The sequence below is a fragment of the Mixophyes fleayi genome, chromosome 8, assembly GCF_038048845.1.
Source record: "Mixophyes fleayi isolate aMixFle1 chromosome 8, aMixFle1.hap1, whole genome shotgun sequence".
Classification (NCBI taxonomy): domain Eukaryota; kingdom Metazoa; phylum Chordata; class Amphibia; order Anura; family Limnodynastidae; genus Mixophyes; species Mixophyes fleayi.
Window position 1 is genome coordinate 68503308 of NC_134409.1, and position 22500 is coordinate 68525807.

General features: G+C 37.0%; 1 protein-coding gene across 1 annotated transcript in view; it reads left to right on the forward strand.

Annotated features, from left to right (window-relative positions):
• Positions 1-22500, forward strand: part of PLA2G4A (phospholipase A2 group IVA) — a 243623-nt gene that overhangs the window by 198381 nt on the left and 22742 nt on the right. Inside the window, exons 14-16 of the mRNA XM_075182675.1 lie at positions 934-1176; positions 6793-6977; positions 17765-17960. Of these exons, the coding sequence (XP_075038776.1) occupies positions 934-1176; positions 6793-6977; positions 17765-17960 (624 nt within the window). The remainder of the gene's footprint in view (positions 1-933; positions 1177-6792; positions 6978-17764; positions 17961-22500) is intronic.

A 22500-nucleotide genomic window follows, 5' to 3' on the forward strand; every position in this document is an offset into this window, starting at 1 on the left:
AGATACAGAGCCCAAACACATGTCCCTTTTGTACAAATGCATGCCCCATGTGATTACCGCTTTACAAATTCAGAACAATATTTATGTACAACATGTGATGTTTAGTATACAAATGTAGATCCTCTTTGATGTCCGTTATACAATTCAGAGTCCCTCTCTGATATCTAGTAGTGCAGTGCCTCATCTGATGCCTGGTTTATAAATGCAAAACTCCATGTAATGCCCAGTATAGAAATGCAGCTCTCCCCTCTGCTGTTCCATATACAAATGCCCCATCTGAAATTATGCACTCATCCCTTCTCCCACCAAGCAGATCTTCACTCCTTAATGTTTATGCTGATTTTTACACAGTGAACTATAGAAACCAATTTCACTTTGTTGAAGTTTAGTGAAAACTGATTGGCTACAGAAGTTCATTGTTGAGAAGCAGGCATTACTTTTATCTGCTTTTTTTCAGTGAACTCTAGAAGCCAATAGCAATTCATTAAAGTTCAATGAACTCTCATGGGCAGTTAAGTTTATTGGGAAAAAGCTGTCTGCTTTCCTCAGTTAATTCTGGTATGTCCCAGCCCTGACCAGCACCGTATTATAGCTGCACTGTTTTCGACTGAACCCATCACCTTGATCTGTGTTTAAAAATTAAAATAAAAACCCTGGATATGCTAACACTCAAGTGGGTTGATATTATGAGCATTTGCTATCTCAAAAACGGGGATTAAATGTATCAATCTGCTATTTTGATATATTTAATCCCCTTTGTTCAAAGGATTCCTTTGAACAAAGGCAAATTTTGCCTTTAAAGATTTGTTGTTTGAAATCTGCCCTGCAAAGTTGCCGGTTATGGGAGACTTGCAAAAACCGCAGATTGATACATTTACCCCAAGTGGTTATTATACAATGCTATGTATTACTAACAGTCTTTATCTCATTTAGGCAGTGAAAATTCTGAAGCCGAAGAAGAATTTCAAAGAAACAATCAAGCCAGTTGGGTGCAGCGCATGTTGATGGCTCTAGTTAGTGACAGCACCCTTTTCAGCACACGTGAAGGAAGAGCTGGCAAAGTACATAACTTCATGCTGGGTTTAAACCTAAATGCATCATATCCTTTGTCACCCTTCTCAAAATTCAGTACCCAAGAATCTGTGGATGAGGATGAGCTGGATACTGCCATTGCAGGTATTTATTATGATTTTGGTCTTTGGGTAAATCTTAATTTGCATGGGTGTTTGGACAATAATGGATATCATCCTGTAAACTATGAACATTTTGTTTCTTTTTTGTTTCTCATTTATGTATTTATTTTATATCCAAGGAAAGTAATGTAACCCATACTGTAAGATATAAGGATATTAGGAGCCATCATGGGATTCCTTTGAACATTTAGGAACGCAAGACCTAAAGCGCCAAAGTGATTTTGCATATCCTTTTTTACTTTAAAGTAGGGCATACATCATTCGTCATAATACACAAGTTTCAATTTGAAACAAAACCTCTTTTTCTTCCAACAATAGTTTTTATTAAGGGTTTCATGCAAGGGGTACAGAAAGCAAAAAAATTGGGGAAGGGGATGGAGGGTTATGGGGATGGGTTGAGTGAAAGGAGGTACATACATATCAATATAATCAAAGAAGCACATGTAATACAAACAGTTAACAAAACCTCTTTTTAATACAAAATTAATTTATGGTGGAGCTCAATTTTTCTTTGTTTCTTTTAGATTTTTTCTTTCAATCTTAATATAGAAAACATTTGTACAAAATAACTGTGTTATTACATTTGTTTCATCTTTTGTCATAGATTGACTTGAGTGAATTAAACGGGAAGAATGCAAGTCTTATGCAATTCAGGCAAATATGTAATTACTCAAAACTAAGAGAAAATATTAATCGCTATGTGTCTGAGACACTTTTTTACCTCTGACTTTATTCACTACCTAATACTACCATCTGCAGTGGAGCCTATTTGGAGTCACTTGACATAGCAATAACAAGATTGTGCACATTTCCGTTGCATATAATATTTTACCAAATTGGTTGCTAGCAGACATTTTTACTCTTTATCCCGGAAAGACAAAAAATGGAGGGGGTGTTGCTATGTAGGGGGAGAGTTGTGTATTAAGTGGGACCTTTTAAGGCAGGATAGTGTAAGGAAAACTTGGAGATAAATGAATCAAAGGGATGTTAAAGGAGTATAGCCTTTTTAAGGTGATCCTGATAGTGAAATTGAGTATTATAAATATCCATGGGACTACATCTTTCTTAGTCTGGGTTTTTTGCAAGTTTTTTGCAACTTGACTCTAGAGAGGTGAGAATATAGTCAGGGACAATGACAGGAAAATTTAAAACAAGTATAGAAAACATTGGAGTAGATTCATCTTGGGTACATACTTTCTACCCACCCAAGAAATGTAAAACATCTTGCCAGGTCTTCTGTATCTGTGGTTGTAAATTAGCTTTATACAGTTGCTCAGATGTTTTGGTGAATGTTACCCTTACAAAGTCATAATGCAGCTGTCAAAGCTGTTTTTAGTGTTGTGGAAGAGCCTCCTATGTGTGGTTGTTAATCTTGTACAGGTTTGGGGCCCTTTTGAGATATATTTCCTCAAAAAGGTCAAGGAGGGTATTCATGGGTTTAGTTAATGTCAGCTGGACATAGTCGGCAAAGACAGTGATTTTGTATTGGCGACTCTTAACCTCAATCCCCCAGTATCTCAGCCTAATTCTAGAGGCCAGGGTTTTAGTTGTCAATGCAAAAACCATATTATAATGTTGTTGCAGTGTTTCCAACATAAAAAGCCAAGACACACTATCAATTTTTTTTGGCACACAATGCGAGAGTGCAATGTATGACAGTTATTTAATTACCCTATGGAACATATGTTCCGGTCTTAACCTATAGCGGCCCCTATTTCCCATAGAGCTATACGTGCTCATCCTTATTCAGTTGCCCCCAGGTCTTGGTACAATAGTATGGGTTCATAATTCTAAAATGCTGTATACAAACAATAGACTGAACACTAGTACCCTGAATCAAAACAGATAAAATACCAGATGACAATGGTAACAGAATGAAAACGCACAATAGTCAGGTACAATCCAAAATAATAGCATGTGACAAATAGAACAGAAGGAGTCACAAACCTAGTTAAGGGCAGACAATGATGATCATTACATAGGCTAAGTTTAAGTTTATACGTTACAGTCTAGGTCGATTAAACTCAGCAACAGAAAATTAAGACAAAGACAAGGTGAGGTATAAGAGTGTGTAATTTGCAGTGTGGTGATCGCCCTGCTGTTGTTGCATATTTTCTATTATTTTGTGTGCTGTATGTTTAATATATACTAATTTTAAAAATGGGGCATCTTTCACCCACTATTTTCCCAGGTGATTTGTTTAACCCACGTCAGGCTGACCCATTACCCTGGTATCCGCACAGTTTTTCTTTGGTAGTTTGAACTTTTACAATGCACTGTAAGTGTTTTAATAGAATACATATTAAGGAGATATCTGTACCTGTAAAGAAAAAGGAACATTGTTATATTGCTAGGATTTAAGTGGTTTCACTCCTTTCTTAAATACAAATATTATTATCATTTCATGCCATTAATTCCATTCCTTTCAAATAGATGGACCCTTCATTTATTTCCAGAGCAGCAAGCCTGCATACCAATCCTAGATCAGATTTCAGCAGTGAACCTTAGCAGGATCACAAGAAAACTGTTTTCCTTTTCATGCTATGACTGTAGGTTAAAACTACTCCTTCCTCCCTAAATTTTGTGATCTTATTTTTTATTATTTTTCCATCAGCGTTTTTCCTTTCCTTCTCCCACATTAGATCGTGAAAACATTTGCAGACTTTTTTATCAGTGCATAATTCTGCTTACTATTGTGAGCTTAAAAATACAAAATCCATGTAAAATAAAAGTTCATGTTCAAGGATCACTTCGTAACATTATCCAATATGCATATAAATATATTTACTTTGACAGATTTTAACTGTTAGCAATTGAGAAAGTAAGTAAAGGGGGAATCTTTAGACATATTTGCCAATATTTAAAAACAATACAGAGAGCCTGTGTTGTTCAGCGATTGAATGTGTACACATTTTATGCAGATACGTTTTTTCAAAAACATACCTCTGAGGTGTGTGTAGCTAGAACAGCTGTCACTGATCATTATGATCGTCCAGCTGCTACAATCGTTACTGCACTTCCTTATGCATCAGGTGTTCCCCAAACCTCTTAGATTGCAAGCTCATTTGGGCAGGGCCAGCTTTACCTTTTTTTTCATCTCATTGTATGTAATATTTTATGCCAGGATCCCTTCAATGTACAGAGCTCAGTAGTATGTCAGTGATTTATAAATAAAAGATGATAATAATATTAAACAAGTCATCTGTACTCAATAAAGGACATGACTTACAGTGGCTATAAAAGGTATTCATCCCCTTTGACATTTTTAACTTTTTTTTTTCCTACATAATGGAATCAAAATGCATTTATTCTGGAATTCTTACCACTGACCATTATATTTTGTAATGTCAAATAATACAAACAACTAAATCTTTTTGTTCCCTACAAAAAAGAAAAAAACAGGCAATAAATAATGAAATCACTTGATAAAAGCAACAATAGCTGTAAATGCAGCTTTGGGTCTATTTGGGTAAATCTCTCCCAGCTTTGCACCTAGACACTGTTTTAATATTTATTCGGCTTTTGTTGCAGGTTGAATGGTGGGACCTTTGGTGAACATCAATTTCCTTTGTCCTTATTTTGACAATTTTTCTGAACCCTGAAACATACATATAGATCTTTCTTTCTTTTGGTGGGCATGAGTCATTAAGAAGTTTGAGGCAAAAAAAAGGAGTAAATTTGATCCTGGGCAAACCATGTCACAATGCAAGGTGTGCAAATTATTTCATTATTTTGCATTTCCAGTTTCTCCCATGTTTGCCACGCAAGACTATAACTATTTCAATGTTGATATACGCCTCTTGGTAATAACATTTTTTCACTGCTCAGTACTGGGTTATATTTTTTTTCTACATAAATTTATTGTTGTGCCATATTCTCTCCATTTCATTATGATGGTTGTGAAAGTATTCAGAGAAAATTTTCTTATATATTTCCCATAATTGGTGCTTTTCAGTAACTTTTTATTCAATTTACATTCAATGTCTTTTTTCTTTATGATGAAGCTCTTGTTTGCAAATGCTCTAACTAACTGTGGGCACTCACACATACGTACATTTATTGTGCAGTCAATTGAAACAATATAATTGTACACAAATCCATTAATTATGTGAACTCTGGAGACAACTGATTGAACTACAGTTTATTTAGATGTATCTTAAAGTGCCAATACTTATGTAATTAATTATAGTTTGCCTTTATTTTATTTTTAATTTAAAAAAAATGTTAGCATTATTGTTTGTTATTGTTTGACATTGCCGAGTATTTTGTGTTGATCAGTGGCAAGAATTCCACAATAAATATATTTACATAATTGTGAGGGAATATGTCAAATGATATTACCATCATCTCCTTGTGTAGATGGGGCATACAACAGAAGGCACACAGGATATACAGGCAGAGTCTGACAGTTAAGCTTAACTAGTTTGCTACTAGTTTTATTGATAGTTTGTGGTAGAAATGTGGTGCCAATTTTCCCTCACAGGTAATTAGCCAACGTGTACATTAAGAGAGAATCGTTGTATATCTATTTTTTACTAAACGGGATGTAGTCAGTCTATCAATGTTGAACCTGCCAACAGCCAGAGGTAGTAATAAATATATATATATATATATATATATATATATATATATATATATATATATATATATATATATATATATGTATATATCATAGTTGCCTACTCTCCCGAGATGTCGGGAGACTCCCGAATTTTTGGGAGTTCTCCCGGGAGAGCAGGACAATATCCCGGGTCCAGCTCACTTAGTTTGTGAAGCGGGTGGGGGCGGGGCTAAATGTGTCATCCTGGCCCGCCCCCACCCACCGATAGGCTGAAACGGGCAAATATTGGCAGGGGCGTGGCCTAATGGCACGATTCATGTGGCCCCGCCCCCAAGATGGAGCCCCCTCCCGGACAGCTGGCTGCAAGAGTTGGTAAGTATGGTATGTGTGTATGTGTATATATATATATATATACATATAAATAAATATTTTTACCATTTTAGGGTAACAGGTGTCATCTCCTGGGGCAGATGATAGTGACAGACAGAGGTCACACAAGTTTAGGGTTTTGGGTATAACTGGCCACAGCCACTTTTGTTAAACAGAGAAATTAAGGAAACTAATTGAACACTTTGCCTGTCCGGCACTATATAAATATGTGTGTGTGTGTGTGTATATATATATATATATATATATATATATATATATATATATATATATATGTATATGTATATAGATATAAGACTTTAAACGCTTGACCTGTGGGGTTCCCGACATTGGCGCTTTAAATTAACATACATAGAGGTCGCGATGACGTAAAACTACTGCCGAAGACCTGTCCACTCGGAATAAGGTACTGTCACCATGATGGTCCAATCAGAGATCTGCAGCGTCTGTTCTCAGGTGAGTCTGTTTATATTGAAATCGGTCTTGCTAAATTCAGATTTAATTTGGAGGTCTCCTCTGTGTCGGATTTTTCAGAATCGTTAAAGCGTACCCAACCCATGTATGATAAGTGTTTGGGCACTTTAAATTCCATTGGGAGAAAGATGTTATATACATAATTATTATTAATGAGTAATTTCAATTTTATTGTAGATCCTGATGAATTTGTACAGATTTATGACCTGCTGGATGTGAAAAGCAAGAAAATACACATTGTAGACAGTGGTTTGACATTCAATCTGCCGTACCCTCTTATCCTAAGACCACAGCGAGGAGTTGATTTAATTATTTCATTTGATTTCTCAGCAAGACCAAGTGATTCAAGTCCCCCTTTCAAGGTACCCTATGCATGCATGTTTGTTTATTATAAGTGTACTTCCACTGTTTGTTTTCTATAGTCTTTTAGTCATGAAGTTGTCAAGTTGCTGTAGTTACATTTGTCCCATTCATCTGGATGCTCAGTCTTTGAATAAATGCACTAACATATGGTTTCTTGTACTCCCAATGTAAGTTATATGTGAATTATATGGTTATCACAAGACACAGAGGAGTATAATGACCATTGTTGCCAACATTTGAAAATAAAATACAAGGATACTTTGCTGATGGCAAGATGCATGGTGCAATGTAATTTGATCTTGGTGCACTAGCATCTCAATCATTACACGTTCACTCAACATAGTCATGTCATATTAATGCATTTTATATCCTCTTTTTTATTATTAACTTGCAAAGCCAAGATAATAACAACAGATAGTGAGAACTGCATCTTCTATACGGCTTGTTGATCAGTTTTTAAACATAGAGACATTTATTTTTGACAAAAAATTTCAGGGATAAAGTCTTGGACAGTACCTGAAAATAAAGTGCATATATTAACTTCTTTTGGCCATATTAAGAATAGGATGTGGCTACAGGTGACTTCTAATATTCTTATATTAAAGGGATATATTATTCCACAGTCTTCTAGGGTGCATTGACACCTGGCGTCCTAGCTTCCAGGTACAGTTTGGATTAAGGACAGGTTATATTGAGAGGAGACCATGATGGATCAAAAAATCTCTAGCAGAGATTGGGAAACATGGGAGGGGAAAATGGAGATTGGAAAAAAGTTTTCTCTACCCGATAAATGTAAGAAAGTACCAATTCTATAAATATAATAACCAAGCAATGTCAATTTATGTATGATACACAAAAGATATTAATAAATGTACAGAATTCTGGTGAGTGGTATGTTCCAGGTGGCCATGCATTAATGGAGCACTCCATTTTCCCCTTCTTAACCCTCACCATCTGGTTTGGAAGGGTTGTAGCCAGCCCTCTAGCTACCGTCTGAGGGGGCCTTCAGATAGTGGCAGACAAGTGCGCCTTCCCTGGCCTGTCTCCCCGCCATATGTTCCACTGGAGTCGAGCCCCATGCCGGCCGGCCATCTAGGACATGCCGGCCCCTGTGGTTTATTGTGGTTGCGACTGCTGGCCCAGGTTATTGTTTTCTCCCTGCTTATAGAAGCCCTCTGGCAGGTTTCCTGGCAAGTGTTTCTGGGACCCAGCGCTGCATCCGACGTAGACGCCTGAAGTGGCACGGTCCTAACACACAGTCCTTCCGTCTGCCCTGCTATTACTCTGTGGCCTGCTCAACCAACGGAGCCCTGAGGCCACCAACAGAGCTTGGTAAGCCTTTTATTTTGTCTGGGACCTGCAGACTGCCCCAACGCTCCGCTCGAGGTTGCTTTTACTGTAGTCGATCCTTTTCTGCCTCTCCCTGAATACAATATTGCCTTTTTGGTTTGCGACTGGGACTGCTGTTCCTTTGCTTCTGTGGCTCTGACTATATATGTCTGGATAATTACCTATGAGTGGAATTTTGGAGCCCTGTATATATGTGATATCCTTTACTGGGCACTGTGACTATACCTTGTGTCCAGGATATGGTGGAACAGTCATCATCCTGTACTATTTGATCCTGTGCTGCTCTACCCAGAGAATCACCTATTCCACATTACCTGCAAACGTCCTTCTCTAGTCTTAGGACCCCCACCAGCTGCTACCAAGAAGTATATAATTGCTCTGTTTGAGCTCATCTGCTTGGTTGTGGACCGCACTGTACTGTGGACCCAATTTGCACTCTCATACCCCTTATCAGGGTTATTTTTATATTTTCTTGGACCTACTATTACAACTCAGTGCCCAGCAATGATGCTGCTTCACCTTTGCTTGGCTGCAATTCTTCTATGGGGCCTGTCTCCACTTTTCACTGACTGCTGCTGCAACACAGTGCTCTCTCATCGCCCATGGACTCTTGTCCTTATAGTTGCTGCACTGGATCCTTCCATTTCACTTTAACAGGTTTCTTTTGGTTAAGTTTTCTGCCTACTGTTATAACATACTATATATGTAATTATTATCTCCATTGTCGGTTACCTTACAATCTTGCTGAAAATTACACATTATCTGGGATGAAATATGGGATGAAAAATAATTATTAGGCTCCCTCAAACAATTTAGGGCCCAGAGGTTATTAATTTGTTACAAAACGAGCTCTCTGAAGCCCTGGGGATCAAAAAAGCTGATTATATTATGGTTGTAGAGAGAGCTCACAGGCTAGGCCCTGATCAAGAAGCTGAGGGTGAAAGGCCTGGGGCGGTCCTTGCCAAATTCTTACATTTTCATGACAAGGAAGACATTTTAAGAGCCTATAGAAAGCACAATAATGTCTTGATTCGCAGTCATGACTTCTCTCTTCAGGTATCAAAAAAGTGTAAAGAGTTTACTCAATTATGCAAATACCTATTTGACAACCACATATGCTTTGCTCTTTTGGTTCCGGCTAATCTAACGAATACCTATGCATGACCTACTTCCATTTTTGATGAGGTAGATAAGGCCAAAAGTTTTATTCAACATTTGAACCCTCATGACTGAAATACTAGATCAGCATTTCCATTTTCACATCTATGTTGCGCTTATTTACATCTAATTCTCCATGTTATGTTTTAACACCGTTGTTTTTGGGCACTTTTTGAAACAGCGATCCAGGGGTGGCATTGAAAATCTTTTGTTCTACCTCTCCTCAACTGATATCGGCTGCACAGTTCTACTGCTTCACATTAAACACACAATAAACCGCAGGGGCCACCATGTCCAAGATGACCATTGGGACAGCTCTCACACCCCAATAGGTATACGATGACTACACCTCCCACTCTGTTTCACACAGCTCACACCCTTTCTCCTCCTACACTTCACTTGGTTTCGTGGAATGTAGGGGGGCTGAATAGCCCATTAAAACAACGTAGGCTCCACATACCATAAATCTCTGAAACGCAATGTAGCATTGCTGCTAAATGCATTGACATTACTTTACGTGACTCATGAATTAACAATGCATTTGGGCACCATACACAAAAAAGTGAGGTGACAATTGCTTTTCGCAGACACCTACAATACAACAACTTTAATCGATTTGTTGACCCTGGTTGCATGTTGCTCCTTTTAGATGTGAAAATTAATATGGAATGGTTCACTTTTCTGAACTTTTACTACAACATGACACCCCAAATCTCATTATAGGAGGAGACTTTGACATTGTTGCTGATCCTCACTTGCACAAGTCACATGCACCACCCCACCCTGCTGGTATCCCCATTATTATTCAGTTTGGCCGTGTGTTAACTTTTTTCACAAATTATCAAAAATTTAATCTATATGTGATATGTGAATAAGTTGCAATTGAGTTTATATTTGTACTACTTTTTGGTTGTTTTTTTTGAGTAATAATTACTTACCCCATCATCATAACAAAAGGAAATTACAAAAAGCAGATTTAAGAGCTTCAACATCAAGTTTGTGCAAGAAGGAGATTGAACAATTTCTGGACTTTGATTTGTTTCACTTTTTAGTTTATTTCACTTGTTTGTTGAAATATTATGTAAGGAAGTTAGCGCCGTCACTCTCATATTTTTGTGTTTTTAAGTTTTGTGGCTGTGACACTGAGGTAGAGTGGGCTGCATTTGTCTTTTGGAGCGGTTTTTGGTTTAGTTATTCACATTTGTTATTAGTTTTCCAAAACTGTTGTATCCTACTACCCATAACAACCTATCCTCTCTAAATACTACCTTAACTCCCACTGATGAGACACTTATTAATGGCACATGCCACAAATTTATCTGTCACAAGAAACGCCGTGTATTAGCCTTAATCAACTTCAGCAAAACCCGTCTGATGGCGACGTTAACCTCCCTATTATAAAACTTTATAATTATGCTAGTTTCCTACGAATCGTTCGAAATTTGCTCCACTCGACATCCTCTTACACTAATGTCCTCTTAGATTGCTTTGACTTAGACCTTTGGGTATATTTACTAAACTGCGGGTTTGAAAAGGTGCAGATGTTGCCTATAGCAACCAATCAGATTCTAGCTGTCATTTTATAGAATGTACTAAATAAATGATAACTAGAATCTGTTTGGTTGCTACAGGCAACATCTCCACTTTTGAAACCCACAGTTTAGTAAATATACCCCCTTGTCTCTTTCCTACACATAGACAAAGCTGAATTGCCTCAGGATATTTTAGAAAATCCTCTATTGATGTCCACAAAGTCAACTTGGAAAGCTGTTTGAACACAATTTAACCTTAATAGCTGACAGTTATTGTTTCTTCCACTGCTGAAGAACCCTGCTTTCCATGACGGTAAAGCTTCCTATCCTTTCTTTCAATTGAGTGGATTGGGTATCTGTACTGTTCACTCTGATGAACCTTTAAAAACGCAAACAGATGACAATTGGCAAATTTTTGATAAATATGGATTACCATGGATACATAGATTCACGTCGCTCCAGGCTCTCAATTATGCTGCTACGATATCTAATATATTAACCCCCATGATTCGTTCAACACTTGATTATTTATTGTCTGCACCCTTACATAATCGGGAGGCGATTTCCCTACATTAGAACCTCCTCTGCACACCACTTGACCGAAAACTAGGGATGTGCACCGGCCACTTTTGGTGTCTCGTGTTTTGTGTTTTGGATTCGGATTTGCTTGAGGTTTTGGGTTCGGATTTGTTGCGCAAAACACCTGACGAAAGGTTTTGGTTCGGATTTATTTTGAAAAAAACCTAAAAAGTGTTAAAATCAAGTTTTTTTGGTTTATTTTCACTCCTACGCTATTATTAACCTCAATAACATTCAATAACAATCATTTCCACTAATTCCCAGTCTATTCTGCAGAATCACTGAACTTTGTAATATTGCAGTACCACTGGACTTATACTGCTGAATCAGTGAACTTTGTAATATAGCAGTACCAATGGACTTATACTATTGTTTTTGGATATTTTTTTTTAATTTCTTTTTTTTATAATTTTTTTTTTTATAACTTTTTTTGGACTGAGCACAGCACAGCACGAGATATAGCAGGACAGAGGACCACCTAACACAACCTCCCTCTACCCTGATCAATGCCCGAGTGAAGATGGTGGCGGCTAGCGGGGAATTTATAGAATACGAGTATCGCGAGATCCGACAGCGGGATTATGACTCAGAGCCTCGGTTTCAGTTTTGCAATTGGCGGGAATACCCGGATCTGTCTCGGATCCGGCTCGGATCGGCAACCTTCGGGTGGGCTCGGATTTCAGATATCCGAGCCCGCTCATCTCTACCGAAAACACCATTATATTGGGCCTTTCTTGTTGGCTCACAATCTTTCCAGATACCTCGATTAAACAACTCCTTTGAAACATTATATTAATCATGCTCCACAATATTAGTTAGCTCGTTAAGAGAGATGTTCCTCAATATTTTTCATTGAGGTTATCTTTTCCCTCAATGTCGACATGTCATGGAATTAAATGAAACTGATATCCATAGAATTGATAGCATTTATGTTTGAAATGTGGCTCATCTGGGGCTTCCTTGGTACATTGTATGTTGGAAACTCTTTTGGCGACAAATCCAGATCTATGCCTCCAACCATCACCTGAACTATATCCCACATTCTCCTGAATGGGCTATTTTTGGTATGGCTGACCCTTCTTTGAAAATATCTAAAGGGGGTTGAAAATTGTTGCTCATTAATTCAGCAGTGGCTAGAAAGTGTGTATATCAATGGACATATAACCAACCTCCTACTTTATCTTTATTCAAAACCAAATTATTCTTTATCTTTCGGGTGGATTGACTGAAGGCATTGTTACATAAAGAATTACACACTGTAAATCTTTTTAAAATGTAGGAAAATGTTATTAATAGTTTACCTGACTCCACACAACGCTTTATTTACCAATGTTTTAAGCATATCACATGGTATGAAACAAGATTAGTTTTGGAAGATCCTCCGATAGTATGGAAGTCCCAGACTGATTTGGAAGAGCCTCCTACTGTGCATTATACCTCTCCCTCTCATCCATATTGGTTAGTTGTCCCCCCTCATATTTCATGTTTTTGAATCTGCATATCTGAATGTTATGTTGGGTGGCTCTAACTTGTCATCACATTTTGGCCATGCCTGGAACATTTGCTGACATTTGTTTATGCCATATAGTATAGTTGACTGCAAAATACTGTTCACACTTGTTTTTCCTATGATTGTACTTTATACCTTACTGAAAGTCACTTCTTTACATGCCTGGATTTATTGAATAATATTGTGCTCTATTTTGTGTCCTATGCCTTGTTCTGTTACTTCAATAAAAAAGTAAAAAAAAAAAAGAATATATGTACAAACAATGAGTTCTGGTGTCATCACTTATTGTGGGTAAGTTCTCATGCCATCACTTAAAAGTGTTCATTAGGAAAACATGTACAGTTTAAGGAATAATGCATCCCCCATTGTAAATTATTATTTATATTAGAAGTCACTTTGAATTTTCTATCACCTTGTACTTCTATATGGTCAAATACCTTCACAGTAGCTTCTAATATCTACATAATTTACAGTAGGGGAGTAATTTATACCAATTATATACTCTTGTAAATAATAGCTGTATGAACAGTAAGTTCTGATGTCATTGTTTATAATAGGTCAGTTATGATGTCATCACTTCAGTGTTGATTAGGAAAACTTGGGTATTGTTAAATAATTCATTCCCTATTGTAAGTTATTCAGAATATTTTTCTGTCGCCTTGGTACTTTTGTGTAAAAGTACGATATAACTCTTAGGTGGCTTGTAATATCCATAGAATTTATAGTAGGAAGTGTATTATACTGTATATAGTTTAGATTATTACAAATCTGTGTCTTGTTTATTATATTAAAAGTATTATATCATTTAGATTATTGCAAATCTCTGCCTTGTGTATTCCATTGCAAATAATGTCAAGTTATTCTTGCACAGCATGTTGCCTACAAATGAAAGTATATGTAACAACTTGTGGTGTTGGTAATGCTTTATGATTTTGCCTAAGCTTCTTTACACCATAGCCAGAACAAGGAAAATGATATAAAAGGCACATGATACAAAATAGATTCTGCTGTACTGGATTTGGAGATACATCAGTCAAACTGTTATGTTTAAGGGACATCCTTCATTTTATTTTTTCTATATTTGACTGATCTACTGTAACAATGTCTAGTTTCTCACACATGTTATACTGGCACATTTGATCAGAGCTCTATTTAAAGTAGACCTGTCACTAACATAAATTAATTAACAAAATGGTCCATTCATTTAATCTAATGTAGTTGTACTATCAAAAAAAAAGAAACATTAGTTGGCTTTCCGTTTTCTTTCTTCCCTTTTCACTTTGTAAGTCATTCCCACTCTTCAACAAAATGTTCATTTCTTTGTTATAGCAACTGTAGATGTATGAAAACTGCATTCTTTATTATGGATAGGATGTTAAGGATTACAAACATGGGTGCCCGCTTTTTCCTAAATCTTCAATAACAAATATGTCAAAACACAGATTTAACTTCTTTAGCATCCATAAGACACTTTAGCTTCACTTTTTTCTACCAGTATTTTTCATAGTTGCCTATTCTACCGGAATATCCAGGAGACTCCCGAATTTCTGGGAGTCCTCCCGGACTCCAGGGAGAGCAGGCAATTCTCCCTGATCCTGACCGGCTGTGTAAACTAAACGGATCGGGCGGGGCTTAGTGACGTCATATATGCATTGCCATGGCCCCGCCACCTGTTTTTATTGGTCCAGAGTAGTGATGCCCGTTTTGGGGTGTGGCCAATGACGCAATTCTTTGAGCCCCACACACCCACCTGCACCCTGGACCTCCCGGGAAACACCTTGCCCATGTTAGCAAGTATGGCATTTTTTTTTATTTTTATTTTTTTTAAAATTATGCTTGTAGGAATAAATAAATAAGAAACTGATAAAGCAAAGCGCTGTCTGCCACTCTGATATTTCTACCACACTAGGCGAGGGACTATGTGGCCTCTCCACAAATCTGAATTTGTCACCAAGAAGACAAGTCTAAATGAGCATATGCTGCGGAATTAGTGGTGCTATATTAATAAATATATGATGATGATATCAACAAACCATCAGAGAATCTAGGATTTAGATACATTTCACTGAATAAAGAATGCATTACTGTCCGACAATGATAGTGTGAGCAGTGTCTTAATATCTGTCTCCTATTTCCGCTCTCAAAACTACTGGATCTCAGAGCACTGTGAGCTTCTACACCACCATATTGGAGCTTGTAGCCTCTTCTAAAATAAAAATGTGCAGTAATCCATAGCAATCAAATCAGACTTTCATTAGAGCACATAAAATAACATTGCATTTAGGTGCAGTGATGGTGCAAGTTAGCATTCATTTGTTTAGTGCAAGTTAGACAGTGAAAGTGAGTGTATGATTGGTTGTTTTTTAGTGAGCCCTAACTTGCATTAGTTAATTATCTAATTAAGGATTGTTTGCTAGTGATTATTGTGTATCTTCACTTTTGCACATATATTACTAAATGGCTTCTTGGCATTTCTTCTATGGATTTGAATATATGATCTTGAATATTCTGAAAGTTCGGGGCTGTTTGGGCAGAATTAACTGATTTGACTATATCTGATGAGCTTCAATTTAGTTAAACTGCTCTTGGAGGTCAATCACGATAATAATCTGTAAAACTATATCAGATTCTATTCTGTAGTTCGCCATGAATGATCCACCAGAAGATATTTTGTGAGTGGAAGCAGGTTGTGCCAGAGAGGAGAGAAAACATAAATGTGCTCAGGGACATTAAGAACTATCCTAAGATCAGAACTTTGCTGGAGACAATTAATAACTAGTGGGTTTGTAGCAGCTGAATTGACCTGTGCCAAAGGAAATAGCCAATATATACAGTATTTTGAGGTTAGACAGAGTATTGAATTTTTAAGGTTAACTCATTGGCAAAAAGCAAAGGTATTAAATAGGTGAAGAAGATGGTTGAGTTGTGCTGCTTTGAGGTATCCTGGTAGCCAGGGAACTGCAAGACCTCTGTTTGGTCAAAGATAAATAAGTATACCCCTACTAATCTGTGGGGATTGTTTAAAATCTGTTATATGTTTCTTTAGGTCCATGATGTCAGAGTACGGAATGTAGAAATAGTTGACACCCGAAATAAGTATAGGATTTGTAGGCAGACATTCATTTTTGCTGCATGGATATAGCCAATCCACAAAATGGGTATACAGACCAGTTATTAAGGTCCTGTTTGAAACTTAATAGGATAAATTGGGAATTTGCTCAGTAAGACTGATCAAATCAAGGCATACATTAATAGGAAAGTTTTTGATTTAACCATTTAAGTTCAGAGTTAAGCTCTAACACATCTATTTATGAATATTCTATTGAACCTAAAGTAGCAATTAATAAAGTAGAGGGTTTGAAAGGAATGTTCATAAACTCCAGAGAGCAGAAAAGAATTGTATTGAATTGGCATACCAAAAGATCAGAAATTGAATCCAAAATGAATGGCATAGTTTGAGAGACAGAAGGGAACATAACATAAGCAACTAGAACAGAGCTCATATAGTGATAAACAGAATTAGGCCTTATGTTACATTCAGATTGCAGACCATTCCAGGCTAGGTGGTGTATGGGAAAGCTGAAAGAAGGCATCTGAAATTCAGTTGGAGTAAATCCAAGAGCTTCCAGGAACAAGCTCTATTCCGAAAGATTTTTGATGTTATAAAGCTATATCATTGTGTTCCCCAAGTTAAAATTGATTCAGCATTCTGTTTTAGCAACTCATGCACCAACGCAATCTCTGAAGTTAGCTCCTTAGTAATGGGCTGATGCTCAGCCAAACACATTTTTAAAGCTACAATACAGGCATGTAAATCTTTGTTAGTGACTGGATCTGTGTTTTGATTGCTGTTATCTTCCGTATCGATGGTTCCTCAATATCAGTATTTTTATTGGCATTAGGTCTCTAAACTGCCTTCTTCATTTTGAGAGAAAATCGCTTCCAAAACAAGAGCCTCTCAACTACGCATCTGCCTGAAAGGATCACATAGCCACAAACCTTAAAACTTTCTTTTCCTATTGTTCAATAGACTAGTTGCTCTTTATGTCTAATGTTTGGACACATCTTACTCCAGTAGTAAGTGAAATACTAATAAAAGCTCTGAAATATGTATATGTATGTGTGTATGTATATGTGTATATGTGTATATATATATATATATATATATATATATATATATATATATATATATATATATATACATATCAAGAAGCAATATCCCTCAATTAAAAAAGCACAAAAAAAAGAGAGAAAGGAAAACTGAAAGACAGGATCCACCGCCTCTTGTGTCTTTAAAAACTAAATCTGCCTGGCAGTTGGAGGGTTTAAACAATTGATCTTAAGTTTTCTTTTAACAGGGCACTTCCTATGGAGTGGAGCTTAACCCTGACTTGTGATGTGATATCTCTGCCCCTCACTGACTACAGAAAAAAATATTTTTTATGATGGATTGATAAGTCCCTTTAAAAGTTCATTGTTGACGTATTTCATTTATATAGGATCTGTTAAATATAGTGAGCAATTTCCTGCACAAAAGTGAATTGTATAGCAGAAGTGTTTTAAAAAGTTTCTGATAGCAATCTTTTGTTTTTTTTATAAAGAATGTTTGCTTTCTAAAAGGAATTTGAAACATCTTAAATGTTTATCTCTGCTTAAGGAACTCCTACTCGCAGAAAAGTGGGCACGCATGAATAAGCTCCCCTTTCCAAAGATAGACCCGCATGTCTTTGACAGAGAAGGATTGAAGGAGTGTTACGTATTTCGACCAAAGAACCCATCAGTAGAAAAAGACTGTCCCACTGTGATTCATTTTGTGTTGGCTAACATTGAATTTAGAAAGTTCAAAGCTCCAGGTATGTTTATTGCAATCAAGATAACATTGATTTCTATTTTTATCCATAATAAAACTAACGTATTTAAAGACTGCTTAGGATATTTTGCAACAGCTTTCACAAACCTGATTACAACATAATATTGACTCACTGTCTCCATGTGACTGAGCTCTTTTGTTCATATACTGTTTCACGATATGCTTTGCTCTACAGTAGTTTTATATTTATGATTAGTGGATTTACAAGTTTATTCATACCTCTCAATTGTCCCAATTTAAGCAGGACAGATCAGATTCTAGGGAGTTGGGAGCTGCATAGCAGTTCAGAAGAGCAGCAAGCCTCCTTCAGGATGGCGCACACACTGTCCCAACTTGGACAGTGAATGTTGGAAGGTATACAGTAGTTTATAACTAAAGCAGAAGGATAGAGGTTTACTTGTACAAAAAGACAACAGCTAAAAAAGAAGTGTAACATGAATTTGAATCCTTACCATTAAATTTTGCGTTTTCAGCATTTATTCACTTTAAATTGCTCTTTTTTTGGAGTCTTACAATGTACAATTAATTTTTAAAAATAATGCATGTACATCTGGTATGTTAAGTTACTAAATATCACATGTGTGATATTGAAAATATTCAGTAATGGAGGTCTAGAAATGACTGGCCTAAGACATTTCAAAGTGTGAAAAGAATCCTACAATTACTGTGAAGACAAGGTTTCTGTAGAAAATATTGAATTAAAATGTAACAATACTGGTATAACTACAAGTTACTAGGATGTTCAATCGCAAGTTATCCCTCAAACTGTTCATACTCAAAGGGCAATACAGAGTGGTGAGTCCTTATTGCATGAAACAGAGCTAATTACTGATTAAGCTGTATTGTCACTTCAGCATTGCTGCCTCAAAGCACTGGCTTCATAAGTTCGATTTCCAACCGGGGCTCGGATCTGTGTGAAGTTTTCATGTTCTCATAAAGGGAAAACATTGTTACCAGCCACTTTGGGCAGTATTCAATTGACCGTGAGCTGTTTTTTTTCCCCGCCGCGTTAAAAAAAAAAAATCATACGCGAGTTTTTAACTACTATAACGACCATTTTTAGTTAATGTAGCGTAAAAACACGTGCAATTCAATTGAAAAAGAGGGAACGATGCCCCCGCGCATTAATCATTGTGTTTGCAAGTTTTTAGGGGAGTGAAGGGGAGTTTTAACGCGGTCATGTATAACACAAAAAAAGGGATTGGCATACATTATCATACATTAGATTGCATTACACAACCATTCTAGTTGATAATATCTGCATTACAGTACTTTCTTTAGCATATTTTTTTATTTAACTATTTTTTAATATAGAATCATCTATACCATGTCAAAACACATTAGTACATACATATTTCTACCAAAAAGATACATAAATATATTTAATTATTTTTATTTGTTTTATGTTTTTTTTTCATTATTTTTTCACAAGAAAATCAACTTTTACATGTTAGGCATTACTGATAAACATAGTTTATCTTTTTTTTTATTATTATTACATGATTTCAAATAGTTTTCTTAGGTTTTTTTTACTTTTATCACACCCCAAAGAGGTATAAAACATCATATTGGCCTGTTTAATGCACTGTGTTAAAAAACAATTGAATCGCTCGAAAATTATAAAAACTGACTTAACACAGTCTTAAAAAAAAATCTTGCGGCCAATTGAATACCCCCCTTTGTGTTGATTGAGATGGCATAAAAACTGCTCCCAGCTTGGAGCCAGTGGGGTATGTTTTTTTGTTGGGGAAAATAATAAACCCATATCTTGAGGTATATCTCCATGGTCCCTTTTATAGAGGTGTGAGACTGGGGTATATTGAATACTTTCTAATATCCTACAATGTAGCAAAAATATCAAACCAAAAGGATGTTAAGTGAAAACATTGCAAAACACATTGGAAACATTTACAGTGCTTATGAGAAACCTACTGTCTCAAAACATTTTAGGGAATTACATAATTGCAATGCCATGAAGTCTTTGTTTTATGGGAATGATATTGTTAAACGTGATATACCAGGGTGATCATCTTCACAAGATGTCAGGAAAGGATGTCAATGGATATTTTTGCAACACTATGTCCTAAAGGTCTAAATGCTTCAAGCAGAGGAGTAAAATTGAGCCATGCCACCTGGAGCAAGCGCACACTACGTTCCCCTCCACCCAGTACTGAAGTACATAGGGGGAATGGCTAGTATGTTGGGGCCAGTTGAGGTGACAAAAAAGGTGCTGGAATTGGAAGCAAATGGCCCACTCTGGGAATGTATTTGTAGGGGCCAATGAAATAATGTGCCTCTGAAGAAGCATAGCCAGCCCACAGAGGACATAAAATGCCATAAGGCGGGAAGCATTTAGGCAACTATAGTGCACAGTCTTGGCCATGCCCCAGGGATTGTCTGTCAGATTTTAAGCCTGTGGAGCAAGCACTCAGCATTGCATAGTGTATGGTAAGTGGCCCATCTCTTAAGGTGATTTTAGATACCATGAATATGACGCAAGTTACACTTTAGGAGTAATATGTAGCTGTAACTAATGTAACCTGTCGCTTTCCAGCTATTTTTTAACTACAAGTTAAAGCTTGCCCTCAGGCAAGACGTGCTGTTCATTGTAGTTCCACAACACTAAATAGCAAGAGGTACTGGTAAAAGTAAACTGTCATTGACTGAAGGTCCACCTATGTTGCAGCTTGTATTATCATCTGTCTGCTTTACTTCTGTAGCTTTTCTGGAGCTGTGCAGGGGAGCAGAGTTCATCCACGTGGGAAGCTTGTGTTGCTATACAAAATTAATATGCTATGTAATCAAAAGTGTAATATTTTAAGACCTCTTACTATACTAACATAGAACTACACTTTGAAAAAAAAAATATTTTTTTTATTATTTGTATTTTAATAGCAACGTAATTTTGATACTGCCTGTCTAAACTAGCGTAATCAAAATGGCAAGGGAGCTTGGTGAATTTTATTTCTGCTTAAACGCAAGAGATCCGGTTCAAAGATATAGGGACCTATTTATCATGAATAGCCCTTTGTGACAGTATGTAAAAAAAAAAAAAAAAATTGATGCTTATCACAGCGATAAAACTTAAATATGCAGTGGGTCCACTTTTTGCAACGATTACAGCTTCCACTTTTCTTGGGAGGCTTTCAACAAGATGTTGGAGCGTTTCTCTGGGAATTTGTGCCCATTCATTCTGTAAAGCATTTATAAGGTCAGACACTGATGTTGGACAAGAAGGCCTGGCTCTCAATCTCTAATCCAGTTCATCCCAAAGGTGTTTGATGGGGTTGAGGTCAGGGCTCTGTGCAGAACAGACAAGTTCTTACACACCAAGCTCATTAAACCATGTCTTTGGAGTCCTTGCTTTGTGCACTGGGGCACAGATATGTTGGAATAGAATAGGGCCTTCCCCAAACTGTTACCACAAAGTTGGAAGCATAGCATAGTCCAAAATGACTTGGTATGCAGATGCATTAAGATTGCCCTTCAATGGAGATAAGGGGCCTAGGCCAAACCCTGAAACACAGCCCCATACCATTATTCCTCCACCAAACTTCACAGTTGGCATAATGCAGTCAGACAGGTAACGTTCTCCCGGCACTTGACAAACCTAGACTCGCCCATCTGACTGCCAGAAGAGCATGATACGTCACTCCACAGAGCACGTTTCCACTGCTCCACTGTCAAATGTCAGTGTGCTTTACACCACTCCATCCAATGCTTGGCATTGGTCTTGGTGATGTGAGGCTTGCATGCACAGTTTTTGTGCTTACATTAATGCCAGTGGAAGTTCGAAATTCTTCAGCTATAGAATCAACAGAGCGTTGGCGACTTTTACACACCATGTGCCTTAGCAGTCGTTGACCCTCTCCATGTTTTTACGTGATCTTCCACTTCGTGGCTGAGTCGCTGTTGTTCTTAAATGCTTTCAGTTTCTAATAATACCACTTACACTTGACCTTGGAATATCCAGCAGTCATTAAATTTCACAAACCGTCTTATTGCGAAGGTGGCATCATATCACAGTATCATGCTTGAAGTCACTGAGCTCTTCATAACGTAAGGACCCATTTTGTATTACATATGTTTGCAAATGGCTAGGTGTTTGATTGTAATACACCTCTGGCAACTGGTCTAAATGAAACACCTCAATTCAATAATTAACAGGTGTGGCCAAATACTTTTGTCCATATAGTGTATATTGCTGAAGCAGCTCAGTGATACCTAGCTGCCCCTGTGACACTGACCTGTTGCAGTAAGGGCTAACTTACTGCTTAGCCAGGCCGGTGGTAGGACATTTTTTAAAAAAAGTTTAACAGATGTAGTGTATTTAAAACTTATTTCAAATCCTTTATACATTAAAATATATACAAGGATTAAAGCATATTTTTAATTATTTTAATCTTATAATGTAATGGGTATTGCGGCAGCACAAGTACCTCCGTCATCAAGTACCTCGTACACAGTGCTTTTTTTGTATGAAAAAAAGGTGCCGGGACTCGCATCATGTAGTCAATCACTGT